This window comes from Triticum aestivum, chromosome 5A (assembly GCF_018294505.1).
Source record: "Triticum aestivum cultivar Chinese Spring chromosome 5A, IWGSC CS RefSeq v2.1, whole genome shotgun sequence".
NCBI classification, from domain to species: Eukaryota; Viridiplantae; Streptophyta; class Magnoliopsida; order Poales; family Poaceae; genus Triticum; species Triticum aestivum.
The window spans coordinates 13,102,404-13,123,335 of NC_057806.1; the positions used below are offsets into that span (position 1 = coordinate 13,102,404).

Below are 20,932 nucleotides of genomic sequence, written 5' to 3' on the forward strand. Positions count from 1 at the left end.
AATCCAAAATTTAGGTCACATGACCATAGGGGCAATGTTGGCGACAGGCAGAAGAACACAGTGGTGTGGTTGAAAATTAGTATAAACCAATTTTCACTGTTGAATTTCTACGAATGAACGACCCGTCTTAATTACAAGAACCGTTAAAGAGCTCTGAGATCTCTGCCTCAAACCAACGATTGGCAATGCTTCTATTGCAGCAACAGCAGTGTGGGTCCAATCTAATTGAAATGAAAAAGAATTGTATTAGCCTCACAAGGACAATAATTTATTGTACAAAAGTACAAAACCATTGTCTAACTATCCAGGGGGGTGGCTCTTCTAGATTTTATGGGCATCTTGATGAAGGCAGTATACTAAATTGCTTATCATAATTTTATGTTTTCCTCCAATATTTCGGAGTATATTCTATAGATTGAAAGTAATATGGAAGAAAACGTATCTACACTCGTAAACAATGGGCCTATGACATCCTAATTCTCAAGGCAGGTAGTATGTGTGGGTCTGTATATAATTTTTGTTTGCTAAGCATGTGATAAGTGTTGACCAAGTCGTTCAGAAACAATTTTAACATATCTTTTATCATGCGAGTACACACTAAAAATCATGTGATCATGCTATGTCCATGTTCTGTTTCACAGTGACAAGTTCATGTGTGTCCATTGTATAAAATAGTTACTACTCCGTTTTGGGCCTAAATTATTCCGGACTTGTGATTCAGAAATGTAAAACCATTCTACCGATCATCATATGTAAATGTATGTCTTCTCAAAAAAATCTTGAAATCGATCATCCATCACAGCATCCATGTACTACATGACCACCCAATTCGGATGCTATTTGCATGTCAAGTGGTTTCGAAATGCCCTTTACACACTCGCTCTGCATCAAGCAGAGCATTTCAGTCAGTCTGTAGCTGATGGCAGCGGAACATGATTCCAATATCACAAGAATCCACCTAGACCACCAAGAACCAACATAAATCAACTTTATCTAGAAGATCGTTACAGCCAGCAGATGCACCATATGTACAGAATATTTCTCTTGTGACGTCACAAGCCTGACAGCGATCGATGCCTAAGGTACATTGGTTCCCAGAAATAAACATGTATTCATGCCCTTAAACATGGAAAAAGAAGAGCTAGCTGTATGACCGAGTGACTGATTGCATTTGCACAAGCGCACAAAAAAGGTCGGCTTGGTGACAAATCATTCATAGAGATCCGACGACATGGATCCGTCACCTGTCTAGTCCGCCTTCTCTTGGCCTGAAAGTGAGTAGCTTTGACCTTTCTTCTTAGGCGACGAACCAGCGTCTTGCTCAGGTTCAGATAGCGATAGATGAGGGTTCATTCCTTCATCGATTGGGAGTGTCCTCTTCGAGCCCTCGAGAGCTACACCAAGAACAATGTTGTCTTCAAAGGCAGGTCTACTAGATTCCTTCTTTGGCGTAGCAACTGAAGAACCATCCCCTTGTCCTTCTGATCCTTGAGCCTTCCCTTCATCAGTCTTGGAAGTAGTAGACGCAACAGGATCTGCCCATGGAGTTGTGGGAGATGGTATTGTTGTTTTCACATGATCCTTCTTCAACCCAGCATCGTCTGGAACCAACTTTTTCTCCTCCTGCTTCTCCGAGTTGTTTAAACTAGAACCATCAGGTGCATCTGACTTCGTCTCTACCGCTGATACACTGGCCACCTTTGCTTTCTGATCTTCACGTGCTACCACTGGTCGAGGAGGTTTCTTGTCGTCACTGATCCTTGCAGAAGTATCGATCAGGAGTGGACGGCCACGTGCACGAGGACTATATGTATCCTCTCCAAAAGGAATGTTGTCAATGTCTGCGTTGCCATATGATTTCTGAACTGTTCGGATCTGCGTGGCAAGCCTTGCCCTGTGGTGCCCAACTATTGTAAGAAGATCCAACATAACAGCTTCCTGTTGCAATAAGGAACATCAAAACAATTGGTACAACTGGTCCTACCTAAACTGAGCAGCAATTTTATCACACCATGTATATGCTATATACAAATTAATATGCCCCCACATCTGTTGCAAGGAGAATATGGAGCATCAGATACAGAATAAATTACCTGGACATTTAGATACTCTTCAAAATGCGATGTCTTCACAAAGCAGGATATGTATATCTGCAGGACAGCACAACAGCACGATACATAAGATACTTATAAGGATGCAAATTTTGGCACAATGTAAAACTGAAGACAATCGAACGGCAAGTGCTCTGATATTTCAAGAATATAAAAAATTATGCATGCACAAGAAGCCTACAATCTTGATACCCGTTGAACAAGGGTGAAGGCAGATGTGAAAACAAGAGACACCAGTAAAACAAAAAGGTAACTAGTCCTTACCACCAGCAACCAACTTGCAAATTAGAGGTTTCTTCATGCTTAAGTTTTGACAAGCTAAAACAGATTGATAATTGAGGCCCAAAAGGTTAGTGGTGCACTTTGGTGAACAAATTTAACTCTAAACAACTTCTTTGGCTTCGTGGCACTAGTTTGTAGATAATGTTGCAAATTCCTAATGTGCTAATGCGGAAGAACCTGCTCAAATATATGATTAAAGCATATGACATAACTAAAAGAAGGTTCTTTTGCAACCTAAGAATGGTGACATAACAGTGTGTTACGATGATGTGTTCCACATATTCTGGTAGAATCAAGTACTCTACCAGGTCTAGGCCGTAGGTGGTAAGGGAAGGATGGAGGAGGGCGTGGCGAGGAACGGGCGCGCCGGCGGCAGGGCGCCGTCGCGAGCTAGGAGAAGGGCAGCGGCGGTTAGGGCTGTTGGCGGCTAGGGTTTCCGGCTCCTCAGGGAGCCGGGCAATAGGAGATAATATTCTTCTTATTGCTTGCTCTCAAACGATGTCTTACACGAGTATTTATAACTTTAGCCTAAGATAACTTGTGGGCCAAGCCCCTAATACTAATGCCCGGTGGGCCTCTTCCTAGTATAGACCAAACCGGTCATAACATCTCTCCCCGCCTGCGCAAACAGCTCGTCCTCGAGCTGAAAGTCTGGATAGTGTTGACGGAATTCCTCACGCTGTTCCCAAGTAGCCTCCTCCTCCGGAAGGCCTGCCCACTGAACTAAGACGAACCAGATGCCACGACGGAGCTGGGCCTGCAACACCTTTGTTGGCTCTGGAAGAATGCGACCATCGGCGGTTGGAGGAAGTGCCGGAGGGGCCGCCGGTGGCTCGCCACGGAAAGGCTTGAGCAGCCCCACATGGGACACGTCGTGGATGCGAGCGCGGGCTGGAAGCTGAAGACGATAGGCCACCTTCCCGATGCGCTCCACGATAGGGAAGGGCCTAGCGTAGCGAGGGCCGAGCTTGCGCTTCGCGCGCGGGTCCAGTGACTGCGTAGAGCGGTGGAGAAGACGCAGCCACACCCAGTCACCCTCTGCGAACTCCACCTCGCGATGATGATCGTCGTAGTAGTGCTTGGCCGTCTGCTGGGCCTGAAGTAGACACTGACGGACCTCGGCCAGCATTGGCGCGGCGCGAAAGGCCGACTGAAGAAAGCGAGGGGCCCATCGCCCTGATGAAGTACGGCGCCGAAACCGGCGCCCGAGGCGTCACAGTCCACCACAAACGGGCGGTCAAAGTGTGGCATCTGGAGGACGGGGCCCGTTGTGAGGGCCCCCTTGAGGGTCTCGAACGCCGTCGTCGCCTCGTCGTCCCAGGCAAAGGCGTCGCGGCGAAGCAACCGCGTGAGGGGCGCCGCGATGAGTCCGAACTCCCGGATAAATTTCCGGTAGTAGCCGGCGAGTCCGAGGAACCCGCGGAGAGCCCGCGGCGAGTGAGGCGTTGGCCATGCGGAGACGGCCGCCACCTTATCGGCGTCCATGGCCACCCCGTCGGCCGAGATGACATGGCCGAGGTAGGCGACGGTAGGCGTCCCGAACGAGCACTTCAAGCGCTTAAGGTAGAGGCGGTGCGCTCGAAGCTCGTTGAAGACGATGGCGACGTGCTGGAGATGCTCGGCCCAGGTGGCGCTGTAGATAAGAATGTCATCAAAGAAAACAAGCACAAACCGCCGTAAGTAGGGTGGAAGGACGTCGTTCATCAGGGCCTGGAACGTCGCCAGGGCGTTGGCGAGGCCGAAGGGCATCACCAAGAACTCGAAGTGACCATGGTGGGTGCGAAATGCCGTCTTGGTGATGTCGTCCGGATGCATGCGCACCTGATGATAGCCCGACCGGAGATCGAGCTTGGTGAAGAAGCGCGCCCCGTGGAGCTCATCCAAGAGCTCGTCGACCACCGGTATAGGGAACTTGTCCTTGAGCGTGAGCGCGTTGAGGGCGCGGTAGTTGATGCAGAAGCGCCATGTGCCGTCCGACTTACGGACGAGGAGCACCGGCGCCGAGAAGGGCGACGTGTTGATCCGGATGATGCCCGCGGCGAGCATCAGTGCACACTGGCGCTCCAACTCATCCTTCTGCAGCTGGGGGTAGCGGTAGGGCCGCACCGCCACCGGAGTGGAGCCCGGTACGAGGTGAATATGACGGTCGTACACCCAGGCAGGCGGAAGACCCTGCGGCTCGTCGAAGAGGTTGCTGTGCTGCTGTAGAAGGGAATCCAGCAGGGGGTGCTCGGCCTCCGAGGACGCGGCGGCCAACTGGAGGTGTGGCACGGCCGGCGCGGCACCCCCAAGGCCCTCCCACCGGATGTGGCGGCCCTGCCGCCAGAATGTCATCGTGAGCGCATCGAAATCCCACAGGATGGGGCCGAGGGTCCGGAGGAAGTCCACCCCAAGAATGAAGTCGAAGCAGCCGAGGTCGATCCCTGCACAGGTGATGGAGAAGTGTTCGCCACCGATGGAGATGGGAACGTTGCGGGCGAGTCCATGGCACCGGAGGCGATCGCCGTTCGCCACCGTGATCCGCAGGTGCTCCCTGCCTGTCGTCGGAAGGGCTAGTCGACGCATGGTCGACTCGGGCAGAAAGTTGTGAGTGGAGCCCGTATCCAGCAGGGCCACCAGGCGCGCGCCATGTATCGTCACAGGCAGCAGCATGGTCCGCTCGCCCCGGATGCCGGCCAGGGCGTGAAGGGAGACGACGCACGCCGTCACCGCGGGATCCGCGGCCACGTCCTCGGGCGCCGCAGGTGGAGGTAGTGCGTCGGGCAAGTCGTCTGCCTCAGTGTAGTCGACCGTCTCCAAATAAAATAGGCGGGGGCAGACATGGGTCGGCGTGTATGGCTCATCGCAGTTGAAGCAGAGACCCTGACGGCGGCGCTCCTGCTGCTCGGCCGGTGATAGCCGACGGAAAGGTCGTGTGGCGGCCGGGGTGTGGCCGTCGCGGCTGGAGGAGGCCGACCTGGGGCTGGGGGAGTCGGAGCTGGCCGACTGGGCTGGCGGCCGCTCCGTCCGAGTGGCTGCTGCAGTGCCTGGGCCCGCTGCTCGAAGGCCCGGGCGTAGTACATGGCCGTCTGGAGGTCGGGGGGTCCCGGAGCTCGACGTCCACGCGAACATGGTCCGGCAGGCCGCCCACAAAGAGCTCGGCGCGCTGGGTCGCGGAGACGCCCGGCGTGTGGCACGCCAGGGCCTGGAAGCGGTCGACGTAGTCCTCCACCGTAGATGTGAAAGGTAGACGGCCGAGGGCCGCCAGTCGGCTCCCGCGGATAGGAGGCCCAAAGTGGAGGAGACAAAGCTCCCGGAAGCGCTCCCATGGTGGCATGCCGCCCTCGTCCTGCTCGAGAGCGTAGTACCAAGTTTGTGCTGCGCCTCGAAGATGATAGGAAGCGAGCCAAGTACGATCCGAAGCGAGCGTCCGTTGCCCTCGAAAGAACTGCTCGCACTGGTTGAGCCAGTTGAGGGGGTCCTCCGTGCCCTCGTAGGTGGCGAAGTCCAGCTTGGCGAAGCGAGGGGGTGGCGGCCCGCCATGCCCGGGGGCGACCGCAGTCGCCAGCAGCGCGTATGCCGGTTTGGAAAGCGCCGGGGCGTAGTTCGCTGAGCTGGAGGGGTGATCGAATCGTAGGGAGGGCGTCGGGTGTTCCGGCGCCGTGGAGTATACCGGGCCCGAAGACGAGCCGGTCGCGCACGCGGGGATCGGTGATGGTGACGGTGGAAACTGCACCTGGTGCAGGGGCCGACCCGTGGCCCGAGACGCGGGTGGTGGTGCTGACGATGGCGGTGGCGCCGGGTGGAGCTGCTGCACCGGCGCCTGCGTCGGGGGGGGGGGGGGCGGCGGTGGCGCCGGAAGAAACTGCTGGGTCGGGCCCCCCAGCGGCGCGGTGGAGGCCGGCCACGCTGGCCAAGGCTGTCCCGCCGCCGAGTAGTGCGGCAGCAGCGGCGGCGGCTGGGGCGCCCCTCCGGAGGGCGCCTGGAGGACCGGGACGGCCCACTGTAGCGGCGGCGGTCCGTAGGCGGTGGTGACGGCGCTCGGTGGCGGGGGCTGGTTCCCGGCAAGGTAGAGGGTAATGCCCCTGACCGCCTGGACAAGCTCCCGCAGGGTGCCCAACACCTCCGGCGAGAGGAGCGAGGGCGGATCCCCCGTAGTGGTGATGGCCGCTGGCGCGGAGGGGGCGGTGGTCCCGGACGCGATCTCCGTCATCGCCGTGGAAGTGGCCGGCGGCAGCGAGAGCGGGACGGAGGTGGATGGTAACGACGGCGGTGATGGAGGGAGTGACATGATCGGCCTGGTGTCTCTGGATACCAAATTGGTAGAATCAAGTACTCTACCAGGTCTAGGCCGTAGGTGGTAAGGGAAGGATGGAGGAGGGCGTGGCGAGGAACGGGCGCGCCGGCGGCAAGGCGCCGTCGCGAGCTAGGAGAAGGGCGGCGGCGGTTAGGGCTGTTGGCGGCTAGGGTTTCCGGCTCCTCAGGGAGCCGGGCAATAGGAGATAATATTCTTCTTATTGCTTGCTCTCAAACGATGTCTTACACGAGTATTTATAACTTTAGCCTAAGATAACTTGTGGGCCAAGCCCCTAATACTAATGCCCGGTGGGCCTCTTCCTAGTATAGACCAAACCGGTCATAACATATTCGGACTAGAAACCAAGGGTGAGAATGTCATGAAAGTGCTACCTGAAGTAGGAGAGGACAGAAAGGAAACTGTGCCACCTCATTTCGTGAATAGAAAAAATGGTGAAATAGTAATAGACGATTTGAACAGAAACATTGTCGAGACTGACACATATGACGATGACTTCGTGGGGAGGGCTATATTGATTCTCTTTAGCACTGTTTTAGCACCGCACTCCACCAAGCATGTTCCTCACCGCTTTTACAAATTGGTGGAGGACATGGACGCCATTAAGTCATATACTGGTTAGCATTCACGTTACGCGTGTGCATTGATGACATAAGAAAGACGGTTCTGGATGGCAAGAAATTCAAATGGGCGGTGAAAAACTTGGCGCTCGTTCAAGTAAAACACAGTATTTATTAGTGCATATGTTTTACATTTTTTCAATTTATTAGTACTAATTCATTTGATGATCATGCAGCACATTTACTGGGAGAAAGTGCAGCCAACAGCTGTAGAAACATTTAATCCCTTATCATCTGAGTACTCATTAATGCTTAATTGGCCTGAAATTGAGGCCCAAAAGCGTACGGACACGCCAGTTCAATGTGTCATACTCGTCATGCTTTTGAGACTCAATTTCAGGCCAATTAAACATCAGTGGGTACTCAGACGATAAGGGATCAAATGTTCCTACAATTGTTGGCTGCACTTTCTCCCAGTAAATGTACTGCATGATCATCAAATGAATTAGTACTGATAAATTAGAAAAATGTAAATACAAATGCACTAATAAATACTATGGTTTAACTAAACGAGCATCAAGTTCCCCACCGGCCATTTGAAATTTTCCCATCTAGAACCATCTTTCTTATGCCATCAATGCACATGTGCAATGTGAACACATTGAAGTTATATGACTTAATGGCGTTCGTGTTTTCCCATCTAGAACCATCTTTCTTCAACAATTCCTAGCCAAGTCAATAACTGTCCTACCAAACAGTCCTTTAAAAGGGTCACCTATGACTTGTATTTAAATGAAAAAATGGATTTGCTTAATATAAGAAATTACCATAAGAGCTTGAGTTTTCGGATCAATTTTTTCAAAGAATACTCTCCTATGCAACTTCTGTTGTTCAATATGATGATTCTTGGCCAACACTTTCCTCATGTCTGCAACAATTATCTACCAAAAAAACAGAAAAACATGGTTAAAATAGGTCCTAAGAGAATGTGCAGGATTTATTCAAAATTCTTACACCAATTTTTCCAGCGTCCATGTGGCTTATAGCAAGATATGTCTTAATACGCCAATGGTTTCTCCGAGTGTTATTCCTCAATATAGACATTGTGAATTTATGATTAGGGATGTATATAGCTTCTCTGTCATCGCCTCTAATGATTGTTGGTGACCACAGGCCAACATGCTGAAAAGCAAATTACTTGGTGTCGTGACAAAATGAAACATCAATAATATCATGTATAAGGGACTAATATCAGTGGATATAAATAAAGGTCTGGTTATGGGAAAAATGCTAAAAATCAAATTACGTGAAATTATAAAGATAGAATGAAACGTATAAATATCTTGTATGAGGTAGTAGCTGATATTAGTTCATGAAATTCTGAATTGTGGGACGAATAACTTCCTAGCTAGATGGTTCCTGCTTTGGTCCACAAAATGGAACAAAGAAAACGGCAAATCCACATCATATGCTAGATGGTTCAAGGAAGTTCAAATAAAGCATACAAAATACTGACCTCAACAATACCAGATACCTCAACACCATCTATCTTTGCATTGATCCATTCACTCACTACAAATGGGCGGGTGGCATTGATCATAACACTTGAGAGGAAATTTGTAAAAATCTGCAATGGAAGACCATAATAATCAGTACAGCACAAGCTATTTTGGTCAAAAAAAAGTACAGAACAAGCTAACACTACCAATAACAAAAATGCAGTACCTCACGACCAGCAAGCGTAAGCAATACTGTCCCGAAACCTCCAGCAGTTATCCACTTCTGGGTATTGAAACCCAGCAACTCCATAAAGAGAGAAACAGCAGCAATCCAGATACCAGTGTAAACAGCTCTCATGGTAAAATCCAACCCCATCTGCCACAGACAGACTTGCATAAGTATGGTTACAACGATGGAAAAAATTGAGGGACAACTTATATGCTATAAGTACAGCGCAATATAAGTACTGGAACAAATTGAGGGGCAACTTATATGATACAAGTACAATGAAAAGTAAGTACTCCAGCTTAATAAGACCGAATATCAAATTTAGCATCAGTTTCACTGAGAGCACCAACATTGAGAAAGTTTAATCCAAGAAATTAAGTACTTAATGCAGCATCAGACTTATAGTATTCAATAATGTCTACAAAAACAAAGAGTAAATATAATTTCGAATAACAATCTACGCTTCGAAAAAAAGTATCAAAACATCATTCTTTCTATCTTCATAAACTCTAACCTCCCAAACGGAATCGCTACAAAGAAAACCAGGAAAAAGACTTCTTCAACAAATTGATATACAACCTTCACCCCCACCTCTCCCAATTCTCATAGGAAGTCAGTAAAAGTGCTGCAGAATACTGCAGAAAGAGAATCCCCCCCACCAACAAACTCCCATCCTTATATATGCTTATCCCTACAAACCCTTAAATATGCATCATATCCATTTACTATTTCCTTCAGAAACAAATGCATCATAATGTAAACTGAAATCCTGCTGATAGAATCCTTTATATAACTAGAACTGAAATCCAGCTGATAGAACAACAGTAGGTATTCTAACAACGTAATCACTGTGATATAAGGAAATAATTCTTACAGCTCGTGTATCACTGGGGCTTCGTATGTCCACTAGAAATTTCTGTACCTGCTGAATCAAGCTGAGTGAAGATAAATTATGTTAGAACTGGAAGCATGGATAAAAAACTAAGACATAAGTAACCCACCAGCCATACAAACAAGAGTAGATTTTCTACATAACATCTCAACACTTTTTGCATACACCTCTTTCTACGGCAGTAGAGCACTACAAGGAACTTTGTTGTCGAATATCTAGAGTAAAAAATATGTGCTGTAGCTCTCTAAACTGGTCAGGAGCAGTCAAATAAATACCGGAAGGGGGGTGTCATTTTACAAGGAAGTCAACACATTCTCTTTCCTACTTATAAAGGTTGAAGTTGGTGGTGAGTTCACATATGTTACCAACAAATGAATAAACAAATGCATTTCTATCCACATGTGCACCAGCAACCTTTCGAAAGACTTTAATAAACAAATGTACCTTGACTCCCATGTCATACATAACACAAATAAACAAATATACTACTCCCTCTGGTTCAAATTAACTGACGCGGTATTAGTACATATTAGAGGGTGATTGTATAGAGGATGCGTCAATTAATTCGGATCGGAGGGAGTACTACTTTAATGTGAGAATAGCACTCTTGTTAAAAAAAACTTAGGTAACAAATGCGGAAATGCGACCCCACCATAAATCATGCTCATGGTTTTAGTTTCACTTCCTGACAAATTCCTCTAATTCTATATGGAGTACAACATAAGAGAGTGAGCAAATTGCAAAAAAAACGGGACACTAGACTGTGTCATCCTAGCCAATTCATGATCCTGTGCAGTGAACTTATTCATGCCTATTCTCCTAAGTTTCAAAAATCTGTCTCACTTTAAATATTGTGAAGGGCCCTACTATGGCCACTTAAGACTCCAACTTCCGCAACATGATCTTTCATTGTATTTTTGCTCTCTTCTTAATCATGAACTGTGCAACAGCTGCAAAACACCAACATCTTTTGACGAGCTCCTAAGCCGGTAGTCCAATCCCTAGTCTTTTTTATAGCTCCGTAGCGACATACGGGCAACGTGCTAGTTCAGGTACAATCATGAGTGCCTATTATTCTGATTATTTAGTGATTTTGTTTGGGACTTTTTAAGCTGGGGATCAAAATTGTGGGCACAAGTCAAGTTGGTTTAATTACAGATGATTTATAATACTGGAAAACCCAATAAAAGCAGCCAAATAATCAAAATAATTTTAACATTAGTGGAACATGGTAGTTTGAATTATAGGGGGCAAACTTGGATAAATATTGGCACTGTGTGGTTTGGGGGGATGGGATCTAAAGGCAGGTTACTTACTATAGCCCCACTGTGCTACAAATCATAATAGCTCTCAGACTTACCTTCAATAAGTTAGAGAATCTCAGACGACATGACAGTGGGGAAAGACTACAGTAGGTAGATTGGAGAAGAGAGAAGATACGGAGGTGCTTTGGCAAGGGAGAGACGACGAGACATAACGGTGATAGAATAGTTCGGTTTAATCTTTATTAGTTCATTTCAATTGGGTTGCTTCCCCTTTTGTACAGACAGGCCCCAAAAACATCAGCTAAAAGGAAGAATGGATTCTAGTAATAATCTTACCTAACTAAATGCAACAGATCTTGAACTATTGGATTAAGGCCCAAGCAAAGAAACTAATAGGTAAAAAGATGACTAATCATATCAGCTAATGGCCCACAGCTATGACACCTCAACCAGACAAACAGGTTTAAGGTATCCACTTGCTACATAACAAAACTGATGTTGAGCTAGAATAAGAGATTTTCAGTCGCCTAATTCCAAGATCCGGTAAGTGCGTTTGCATCAAGAAACAGGAACGCTGCCATAAGCGTCTGCATGATTATATCATCAAAAATATAACTTGCGAACAGTCATTGGGGCTTTTAATTGAGAGTGTATCATTTGCACCTTGTCATAATATATGCAGTAGCCAGGACGGTCGATAAGGATCTCACAAAAGTCAAAAGGCGCGTTTTAACAGCTTGGCTTGCTGCTGAAGGCAACACGACTGGATCCAAACCCCTGTAGGATAATGTGTGAGCAAAAGGGAAATTCAGCAACAGACCTAAACATTCTGAGGAAGCAGTTTCTATCAGATAGGTGCAAGAAATAATCATTACTCTCTGCTGTGCCTATACCTGCAGATAAGTGTTGCCCCTGTCCAAAGGAGTAAAGGTTGAAGGTAGGAACTAGAAATTAGGTATGTAGGGCTCTTTTTCCAGTTACCTCCATGCTGCAAGGGACATTAAGGAAGGCTCTGATTGTTTAGCTGCCAATAAATATAAGGTTAAAAAATCAGGTTGAACATAAAGGCACATACATCAAAACGGTTTCTGATGTCCTTCACTAGAGGCAAAAAACCCCATAGAGCAAATACAATTATTCCAATTGCAGGTACCACGAGTGCAGTAGCTGGATTTGCAAGTAAAGTGTCGCATGACCTGTCAAAAGAACAAAAGAAGCAACTTTTAAAAAGTGGCGATTCAAGCATGAACTGACTGAAAACAGTATAAAATGGTAAAAATATGACTTCAAGAACGGAAAAACAGGACAGCCAAGAGTCTAATGAATTATCTATAGGAGCACACAAGACTACCGCCAAACTATCTTGGCCAATATGTTCGTGCATTAACTAATACTCCCTACGTCCCAAAATAAGTGTCACTGATTTAGTACAACTTTAATACAAAAGTTGTACTAAATCAGCGATACTTATTTTCAGACGGAGGGAGTATGTTTTAATTATTATCATTTTTCAAGAAGAAGAAAAAACCATTATACAGATGTGATAGCATCTTCAGGCATCCAATCAGCACCCTAGATTCTTCATTATCTTAACTTCAACTGTCAAAGATGTTGCCAGGTACCAACCACAATATAGTTGTTACATGTTCTGCTTTACAAAATATTTACTGTGAGATTCCTTTTATAGTCAATCAGAAATTGAATAATCCAGATTAGTGTCAACTGGCAAACCACTCAGTGTAATCATCCATGCAAACTATCCAAGCAATCTAGAAATTTCAAAAGAAAATTATGCCATGAGGGGAGCTACCTAGTCAATACTAATGACGCACTCTTCACCAAAGGAATTTCCTTCAAAGCAACTGGCAAGACAAAAGATCTAACACGCAAGGCCCGATATCTATAAGGCACATAAAGCATGGGCATGTAGTTCCTCCCGGACGAGTTATGCACCAAGGAATCTTGCCCCTGCAAGGCAAACAAACCATTTTTTTTAGATAGACAATAGCAATGTGGGAGAAACCCAGTGTGACATCAGGACTACAGTACCGACCCAACCTAAAATGCATAAATATATTATGATAGAGCAACAATTGTGTCCGACAACCCTCCACATATTATGCATCCAATTACTCCCTCCGTCCGGAATTACTTGTCACTCAAACGGATGTATCTAGCTCTGAAATATGTCTAGATACATCCATTTCAGCGAGAACTAATTCCAGACAGAGGTAGTATCTTATAACAAATGGCACCGCTCAAATTTTAGTCGATGAAAGTGAATTACAGAAACCTAGTATAACTAAACTGTTACCCAACATAGGCTAAAGTCATGGAATACATGTGTATTGGAGTATTTTATCAACTGAAGAGCTCCTCTGTTCCTAATGTGAGGCTTTGACTTATGTCTCCAAGGTACAACATCTGAAACTGATTTGCTTTCAACAATATTACTAACAACCTATAAATAAAAAAAATATGGAAGATTGTCTGGCGCAGTCAAGTGTCAGTTTCATATACTCAAGCCAGTACTGGGATAGGTATTAGCAAATAGAAATGTTCCGTATTCCAAAAGACATGACCCTTGCACACCTTAAACTGACATGTATTCATGATGACGAGTATGTTTTATTAAAGAACACAGTCGCCTAGTCAACTAACGCAATTGGTGTCATCACAGGCAAATTCTTGCCAGCTAGTAGTCGTTCAACAGTTAACTCTCATTTCTCAACCTATTGAGATGTAGGTTAACTTTAATTTACAAAAGGATCTCTCCATCCAAATCACCAGTACAACAGCCTCCATTTTACTCGAGCTGTAGCTGACCTCAGGAGGTGTTAGTATGATGGCTTTCATCCCAAATGGTTCCGATTAAAAATATATGTCGACTGCGGGAATCACGAGTGCATGTAATCCAACATTTATACTCTCTCCCCCTACTTTTATGCTTTAGAAAAAATGAAGTGGTTGTGCCATGTCATTGAATACGGTATGTATGGTCTTCTCGTTAACTATCTATCAGATTTAGTGTTTTCAGGCCAATGGAAGATGTATAATGTAGAGTAATTTTGTGAAACTAATGTACAGAAAGAAAGATCTACAATTTAAGAAATTTATGCATGATTTTGACAGCTCAAATGAGATAATAAATATATAACTGGAATGTATTACTCAGCATTCACAGAAAAACAAAGGGTAACTTTACATTCTTAGTCTAGTATCTTCTTAGATGAAAACTGAAACATTAAAATATTTGAATGAAAAGTGTAGCCAGCCTTGTCTGGTGCCCTGTGAAAGAGAACTGGATACGGATAGCTCATTCTTTCTGAGTTCTGACATACATTTTATACAGCCTCCTATTCTGCAAGATGTGTTCTCTTTTGTTAAACTGACAGCTACTACCTTTACACTAGGCACAAATATGAAAGTATACTTCACACTTTTGCAAGGTAATAAATATATGTAGGAGAACACACACTGGCAGTTCAATGACTTGTAACAAACATGATAAAAAGAATCGCCTAGACCTCTAGTAACAAAAAGAATAAGAAGAATGTTTGAATGCTGTTAGCTTTGGAAAGGCTGAAAGAGAGCATACATAAGCAAGTGAAGGAAATGAAGTGGATGGGGGAGAACGTCGCATCTCCACACCAGCTATTCGTTGTACTCCACAGAAATTGTTGGTTTGGCCGAATCTGTTGGTAGCAGTGACTCCTTGGAACAGCTGGGATGTTAGTCCAACCGCCATCTTAAGCACTGAAGGAATGCAAAATGTTCACATCAAATGGTCGAGCTTCAATCAGTAGCTACCCATCTGTTGGTCGTGCTAGTTTATGCCCCTGGAAATAATTAAAAAAAAATATGATGAGTGTGTTTTCTGATGGGCTTGTCTATCTGGTAAAATTATGGGCTCACAATACACGAAGCTTGTAGATTTTGAAGCTATTATTAAAACAAATATGATATGAAATTAGTGCGTATTTTTCTGAAATGTACAAAGATACCACAAGAGTAAGTGTACAGCCTAAGTTCAAGCAAGGGAAACCAGAGTCACCAAGCAGAGTCGACTAGCACTCAGTAGAGCCCAAAAGACCATATCATTACCAAATCCGATATTATGAATCCAATTACCATACCATCACCAAGCAGACTCAACTAGCACTCAGTTAAGGAGAACGATGAAACTGAAATGCGAGAAATTAATGGGCAGCTAGCCTATGTCATTAAAACTGAAGTGCAGATAGGAAGATCGGATTTCAACATCTACGACCACCTAATTATACATACTTTATTTTTTTTAAACGACCATGTTGCTTTGTCAGCAATGGGGATTTGAGGTATCGGGTTCAAATCCATGAACCTACTAGTAATACTGGTATGGCAACATGTTAACTAAAACTGAACATCAACATTATTCCCCCTGCGTACCTAATTTATTCTCTTTTGCATCAGCAAATTGCGATTAATTACTAGTACTAGTACGCAAACAAATCAGGCAAGACAAACTGGATGAGGAGTACTTGGGTCATATCAACAAGAGTATCAGAACAGTACAGGCGAGTTAGGGTTCGTCACCACAGTAGGAGGAGGGAACCGAGGTCGGGGCAGATCTCCTCCGCTCCGCGCCAGTCCAGTAGGGGCGGGACGGGCCGGGCTGCGGTGGGGATGGGAGTTCCTCGGGGGCGGCGGCGTGGTCGGGTGGAAGGGCTGCGGAGGCGCGCTCGGCGAATCGGGGGTCGGAGGGGGTTAGGTGGGGATTGGGGGAAGAAGGGCAAGGCGATTACGGCCCTCCGCGCGCGCGGCGACAGAGGTAGCTGGCTAGGTGAGGGGGAGGGTGTTGGTGTGCGGAGGGAGGGACGGCGCTGGTGGGTGGTGGTGGACTGGAGCGGGGCGGAGGCGCATGGGTTGCGTGGATGAACAAGTTTCTGTTTTCCCTTTTCTTCTTTTTCTAATTTTATTTATATTTATTGAAACAGAATAAGTTGCATACAGAACTTTTGAAGGATTAGCAAAATAAATATAAATACTACTCCCTCCCTCGGTTCCCAAATATAAGCCTTTTTTAAGAGTTTGGTACAGGCTACATACGAAGCAAAATAAGTGAATCTACGCTGAAAATAGGTGTAGATACAAGCACTGATAGGCTCGGGATGTCACTGTCCACCTAACCATCCAACCACAAGCTGTTTCGCAGGCGGAGAGTGGGTCGCGTGGGCAGAATTTTTGAAGTATTAGCAAAATAAATACTCCTATGTGATTATATCCTAATAGGGTTTGATAATCATTCGTGCTACTACGTTACATACGAAATCCAACAAAAAACTGCAATCAGTGATCCAACCTCTTGAAACAAAGAAAGAAATCTTTGCTCTTTTTCTATGATGCAATCTAGGCCTGGGCATTCTCCGGGCTGGGCCGGCTTCGGGTCGGGCTTCACAAAGCCCGACCAACAAAATCCCAAGCCCAGCCGGGCTCGTAGCCCAGCAAACGCCTATTTTTGCATTGTTTTAATAATAAATAACCTATGTTCGGGGTTAAATAATACAACATTATACCTAATGTTTATTTAAAATCCTAAAATTACATGTTTGTCGGGCTTTTCTCGAGCTTCAGGCTAGAAAGCAAGGCCCAAGCCCGCTCGGCCGTCGGGATTGTCGGGCCGGGCCACCCATGCCCGGGTTTAATGCAATCACACAAACTCAACTCATGCCATTTTTTTTTGCGGGAAAACATCGGATCTATTCATCTTCAATCATGGGGATACAACAAACATAAAAAAATAAAAATTACATCCAGAGTCGTGGACCACTTAGCGACGACTACAAGTACTGAAGCGAGTAGAAAGCATGCATGCCGCCGTCATCGCCCCTCCCTCACCGAAGTCGGGCAAAACTTGTTGTAGTAGACAGTCGGGGAGTCGTCGAGTTAAGACCCCATAGGACTAGCGCATCAGAACAGCAACCGTCGTCGATGAAGAGTAGCGTAGATCGGAAAGATCCAACCTGAAGACACATGAATATAGACAAATGACAAACAGATCCGAGCAAATCCACGAAGGACAGATCCGCCAGAGACACCTCCACGCGTCCACCGACGATGCTAGACACACCACTGGAACAGGGGCTAGGTGGGGAGAACCTTGTTCCATCTCTAAGAGGACACCACCGTCTCCCCTTTCTGAGCAAGACACAAACCCTAACAAATCTCGAAGACACATCTAAAAATGCATGTAGTTTTGAAAGGGCATACCGTCCAGATCCTGCATTTTTTTCCTATTTCTGCGGTATTTACAACCCCATGAAAAAATGAGTGTGTGGGTTCCGCGATTGCTTCATATCTAGATTACAGGGCTGGTCTTCCCTTTTCTTTTTCTACAACATCACCACCGCACCGCACTTCCCTTCGGACTCGACTATGGACAACAGTTTATTACATCCATTGTCCTTCCCTTATTCAAGCCTTTGATTTATTAGACGCGAAAGTTTATCAATTCAGCACTGGCCAGCCATCGGACATGAAGGATTTCACAAATCGGCAATGGTCCACACTGGTTGCGTGTTTCGCTGCTCCCGTGGACGTAAACCGTCATTGCACTGCAAGGGTATTGGTAGCTCACTTTAGTGTGGTGAATATCATATTGGAATGTCATCGATTCTATGAATGGAGCAGAAGGTGTCCCCTCCAGTGTTATTGATGTGATCATTGGGAAGGTGATGCCCCCATTGGCGATGCATCCATGTAGAGTTTTGGTCGTCGGAATGTCCTTGACAATGCCTATATGACTGATAGTTTGGCTCTGACGATGCTTATATCTGGGATAGTTTTACCTCCAACTGAGAGTTCTTGAAAACAACCGCATATATTCAATACGGGACATAAGCAACCAAAAACAAAACTAGTAGAATTAGTTAACACATGGCAAAAGAAACCAAAAGGTATTTCTTATATTTGGGATGTTGGCTTTCGGTTGAACACCAACTACTATGGCGCCATCAGAAAAAGGCAACCAAAAGAGCTTAGTCATCAGGAGCCATCGAAAGATCATGAAGATTACAAATCAATAACTTCAATCATAAGCATCTCTTATAGCATCTAGATCAAGGGACAAACAACAATGCCAACCTTATGCTAGCATTAGGAAGGAGACGTCCAAGACCATCACAAGGATTCTCCTCCTCTTACTTTGATCGGTGACATGAGCGAGCGCGGTTGATGGTCTTGTTAATTTTCAAAGTCTGTGAAACTTTTTTGCATGTCATGAACATTTGTTTAAAATGCTACTCCCTTCGATCAATATTATTTGTCGTTGATTCAGTATAAAGTTGTAGTTGTACTATATCAGTGACTACAAAATCAACGAAATTAATATGCATCGGAGGGAGTATCAACATTTTCTTAAAATTGGACGAACATTTTTTCATCACATGTACATCTTTAAAACAAGCAATTAACTTTTTAATATTTAAGTAAAATATGTACCCATTTTGGAAATATAAAAAAGTAATAAAACAAAAACAAGAGCTAGGAGCCAACCCACCTTTCCGCGATGGTCCAACCCATTTAGGGGGGGCACCTAAGGCGAGGGTTCTTTTCTCTCGATATAAGCGAGCAAAATCCCCTTCCCTCGAATTGCCGGAGTTGATGGGACTTCTCTTCATTGGGACGCGCCTATGTATTGCCTGAAGTGAGACAGTAGGACGTCTCGCCTCAGGTAGCTGCCTGGGGCGGTCCAGCGCAGCCTTCAACACATTTTTTTCTCGTTTTCTTCACTGTTTTGCATTCATTTTTGTTTTATTTTTTTACTTTTCCTCTTATTTCAAAATATTATGAATATGTAGATTACAAAAGTCACTTAAAACAAAAATATGAAAAATATTAATCATGCAATAATAAATGTTAAACATGTATAGGGAAAATGTTTCCATTGTATACGAAAAATGTACAATTCTTATGGAGAAAATTAGAAACAAAAATATATGTTTTCATTTTTTGGAAATTTTAATAATGCATTTCAAAAAAGTTAAATCTGCGTAGTTAAAATGTTTTTAGTGTATACGGAAAATGTATATACAAACAATATACAGTGTGTATGGAACAAAGTAGACAACATAAAATATAAGTTTTCAAAAAATTTAATCACGTATATGGACAACAAAAACTGTTAATAACGTATAAAAAATGTAGAATGTGCATGAAAGAAGTAGACATAAAAATATGTTTTAGAAAATGTCGGTCATAAATTTATAAAATGTTAAACAAGCATTTATAAAACGTTTCCGGTGTATACAAAAAATCTAAATTTTTTATGGAGAAAGTAGACATAAAAAAATATGTTTACAGAATTTTAATCATGTATTTTCAAAATGTCAAACGTGTATAAAAAATGTTTCTGGTGCATAAAGAATCTATAATGTGTATGAAAAGTAGACATAAAAAACATATGTTTTCATAAAAATAATCAAGTATTTAAAAAATGTTAAACGTGTATATAAAATTGTTCTTGGTGCATACAAAAAATTTATGAATAAAATGAAGAAAAACTATAATAAGAAACATAGAAAACAAAGAAAATATTAAAGCATAAAAATAAGGAGAACCCAGAAAAGAAATAAATAATAAAGAAAAAAGAAAGACAAAAAAACTGAGAAGAACTGCTAAAGAAACAAAGAAAATTGATTAAAGAACAGAAAAAACGAAGGAAACCGACGAAGGAAAAAAGAAAACCAAAAAAAAAGGATGAAACACATACGTAGAACGAATGAGTGACTGAATGAACTAGGGATCGAGCGACAGCTGAAATAGCCTGGCTCATTCGTGCAACTTCTTCACGCGTGACGGATGGTAGTCTTGCTATAAGCGAGATATAGAATTCATGTCTTCATTAGCTTGGAGGGAAGCCTTGGTGGGCATCCCCATTGTCTCTACGGGCCACAAGTAGTTGTGCTTTTTGATGATGGAAGGCTACAAAAGTAGTGATAGTCCATCCTAAAAAAAAGTAGTGACAGTCGAAGCTAACAAAAGTGGTGGTAGAGTTGGATCCTAAAAAAAGTAGTGATAGTCAACGCTAAAAAAGGTGGTGGCAGTTGACGATATGTATCTTTGGGGGCTTCACGATACGTACGATGAATAAAAATTATGTGATTTTTTAAATCACTTGTTACATCTCGTAACAGGCCATAAATAGTCTTCGCGCATTTCATAGGGGAGGCCCTATGTCTCGCGTATAGTGAGACCTAGGGAGGCAATTCCTAAACGGCGCTTATAGCGCCCGTTTTAGTTATTTATGCAATCGGGCGCACACCCTCCCGCCGAACTGGGCCGGCCCATTCTCCTTTTTTTTTCTAAAAACGCAAAAATCTGCTAGTGCTGGGCAAGATTCGAACTGGTGACGTCCCTCATATAAGCACACTGCTAGAACCACTCAACCACCTTACCTGTTTGTGTTGCATCAGAGCTTTTCACCCTTTTGTTTCCATATGTTTTTTCTTACGAACGATTTTGTTCGGTTTTTTCCTTTCTTCTTCTGCTAAGTGTGTGAACCTTTTTTTTCAAATTCGTGAAATTTAATTCAAATCAGTGAACTTTTTTTCAAAATTGATGAACCTTTTGTCAAATCGATGAACCTTTTTTTTCAAAGTCGATGAACTATTTTCAAATCGGTGAACTCTTTTCCAAATTTGATAAACTTTTTTCAAACTCGATGAACTATTTTCAAATTGGTGAACTCTTTTCAAAATATGATGAACTTTTTTCAAACTCGATGAACTATTTTCAAATCGGTGAACTCTTCTCCAAATTTG

At 44.4% G+C, this 20,932-nt stretch overlaps 1 protein-coding gene across 2 annotated transcripts; it reads right to left on the bottom strand.

Annotated features, from left to right (window-relative positions):
* Positions 1 to 959: 959 nt before the first annotated feature.
* Positions 960 to 16,004, bottom strand: LOC123102015 (mechanosensitive ion channel protein 2, chloroplastic). 2 transcript variants are annotated; one of them, XM_044523268.1, is made up of 13 exons: positions 15,687 to 16,004; positions 14,731 to 14,971; positions 12,943 to 13,100; positions 12,208 to 12,328; positions 12,026 to 12,120; positions 11,796 to 11,909; positions 9,850 to 9,910; positions 8,973 to 9,122; positions 8,764 to 8,874; positions 8,262 to 8,429; positions 8,075 to 8,188; positions 2,094 to 2,150; positions 960 to 1,938 (listed from the first exon to the last, which is right to left on the bottom strand). In XM_044523268.1, the coding sequence occupies exons 2-13, from the start codon at positions 14,878 to 14,880 to the stop codon at positions 1,249 to 1,251; spliced, it is 1,989 nt and encodes a 662-aa protein (XP_044379203.1). In that variant the 5' UTR covers positions 14,881 to 14,971; positions 15,687 to 16,004; the 3' UTR covers positions 960 to 1,248. The 2 variants fall into 2 exon arrangements, with proteins under 2 accessions (XP_044379203.1, XP_044379204.1); XM_044523269.1 differs by having other exon boundaries at positions 15,708 to 16,000.
* Positions 16,005 to 20,932: the final 4,928 nt, after the last annotated feature.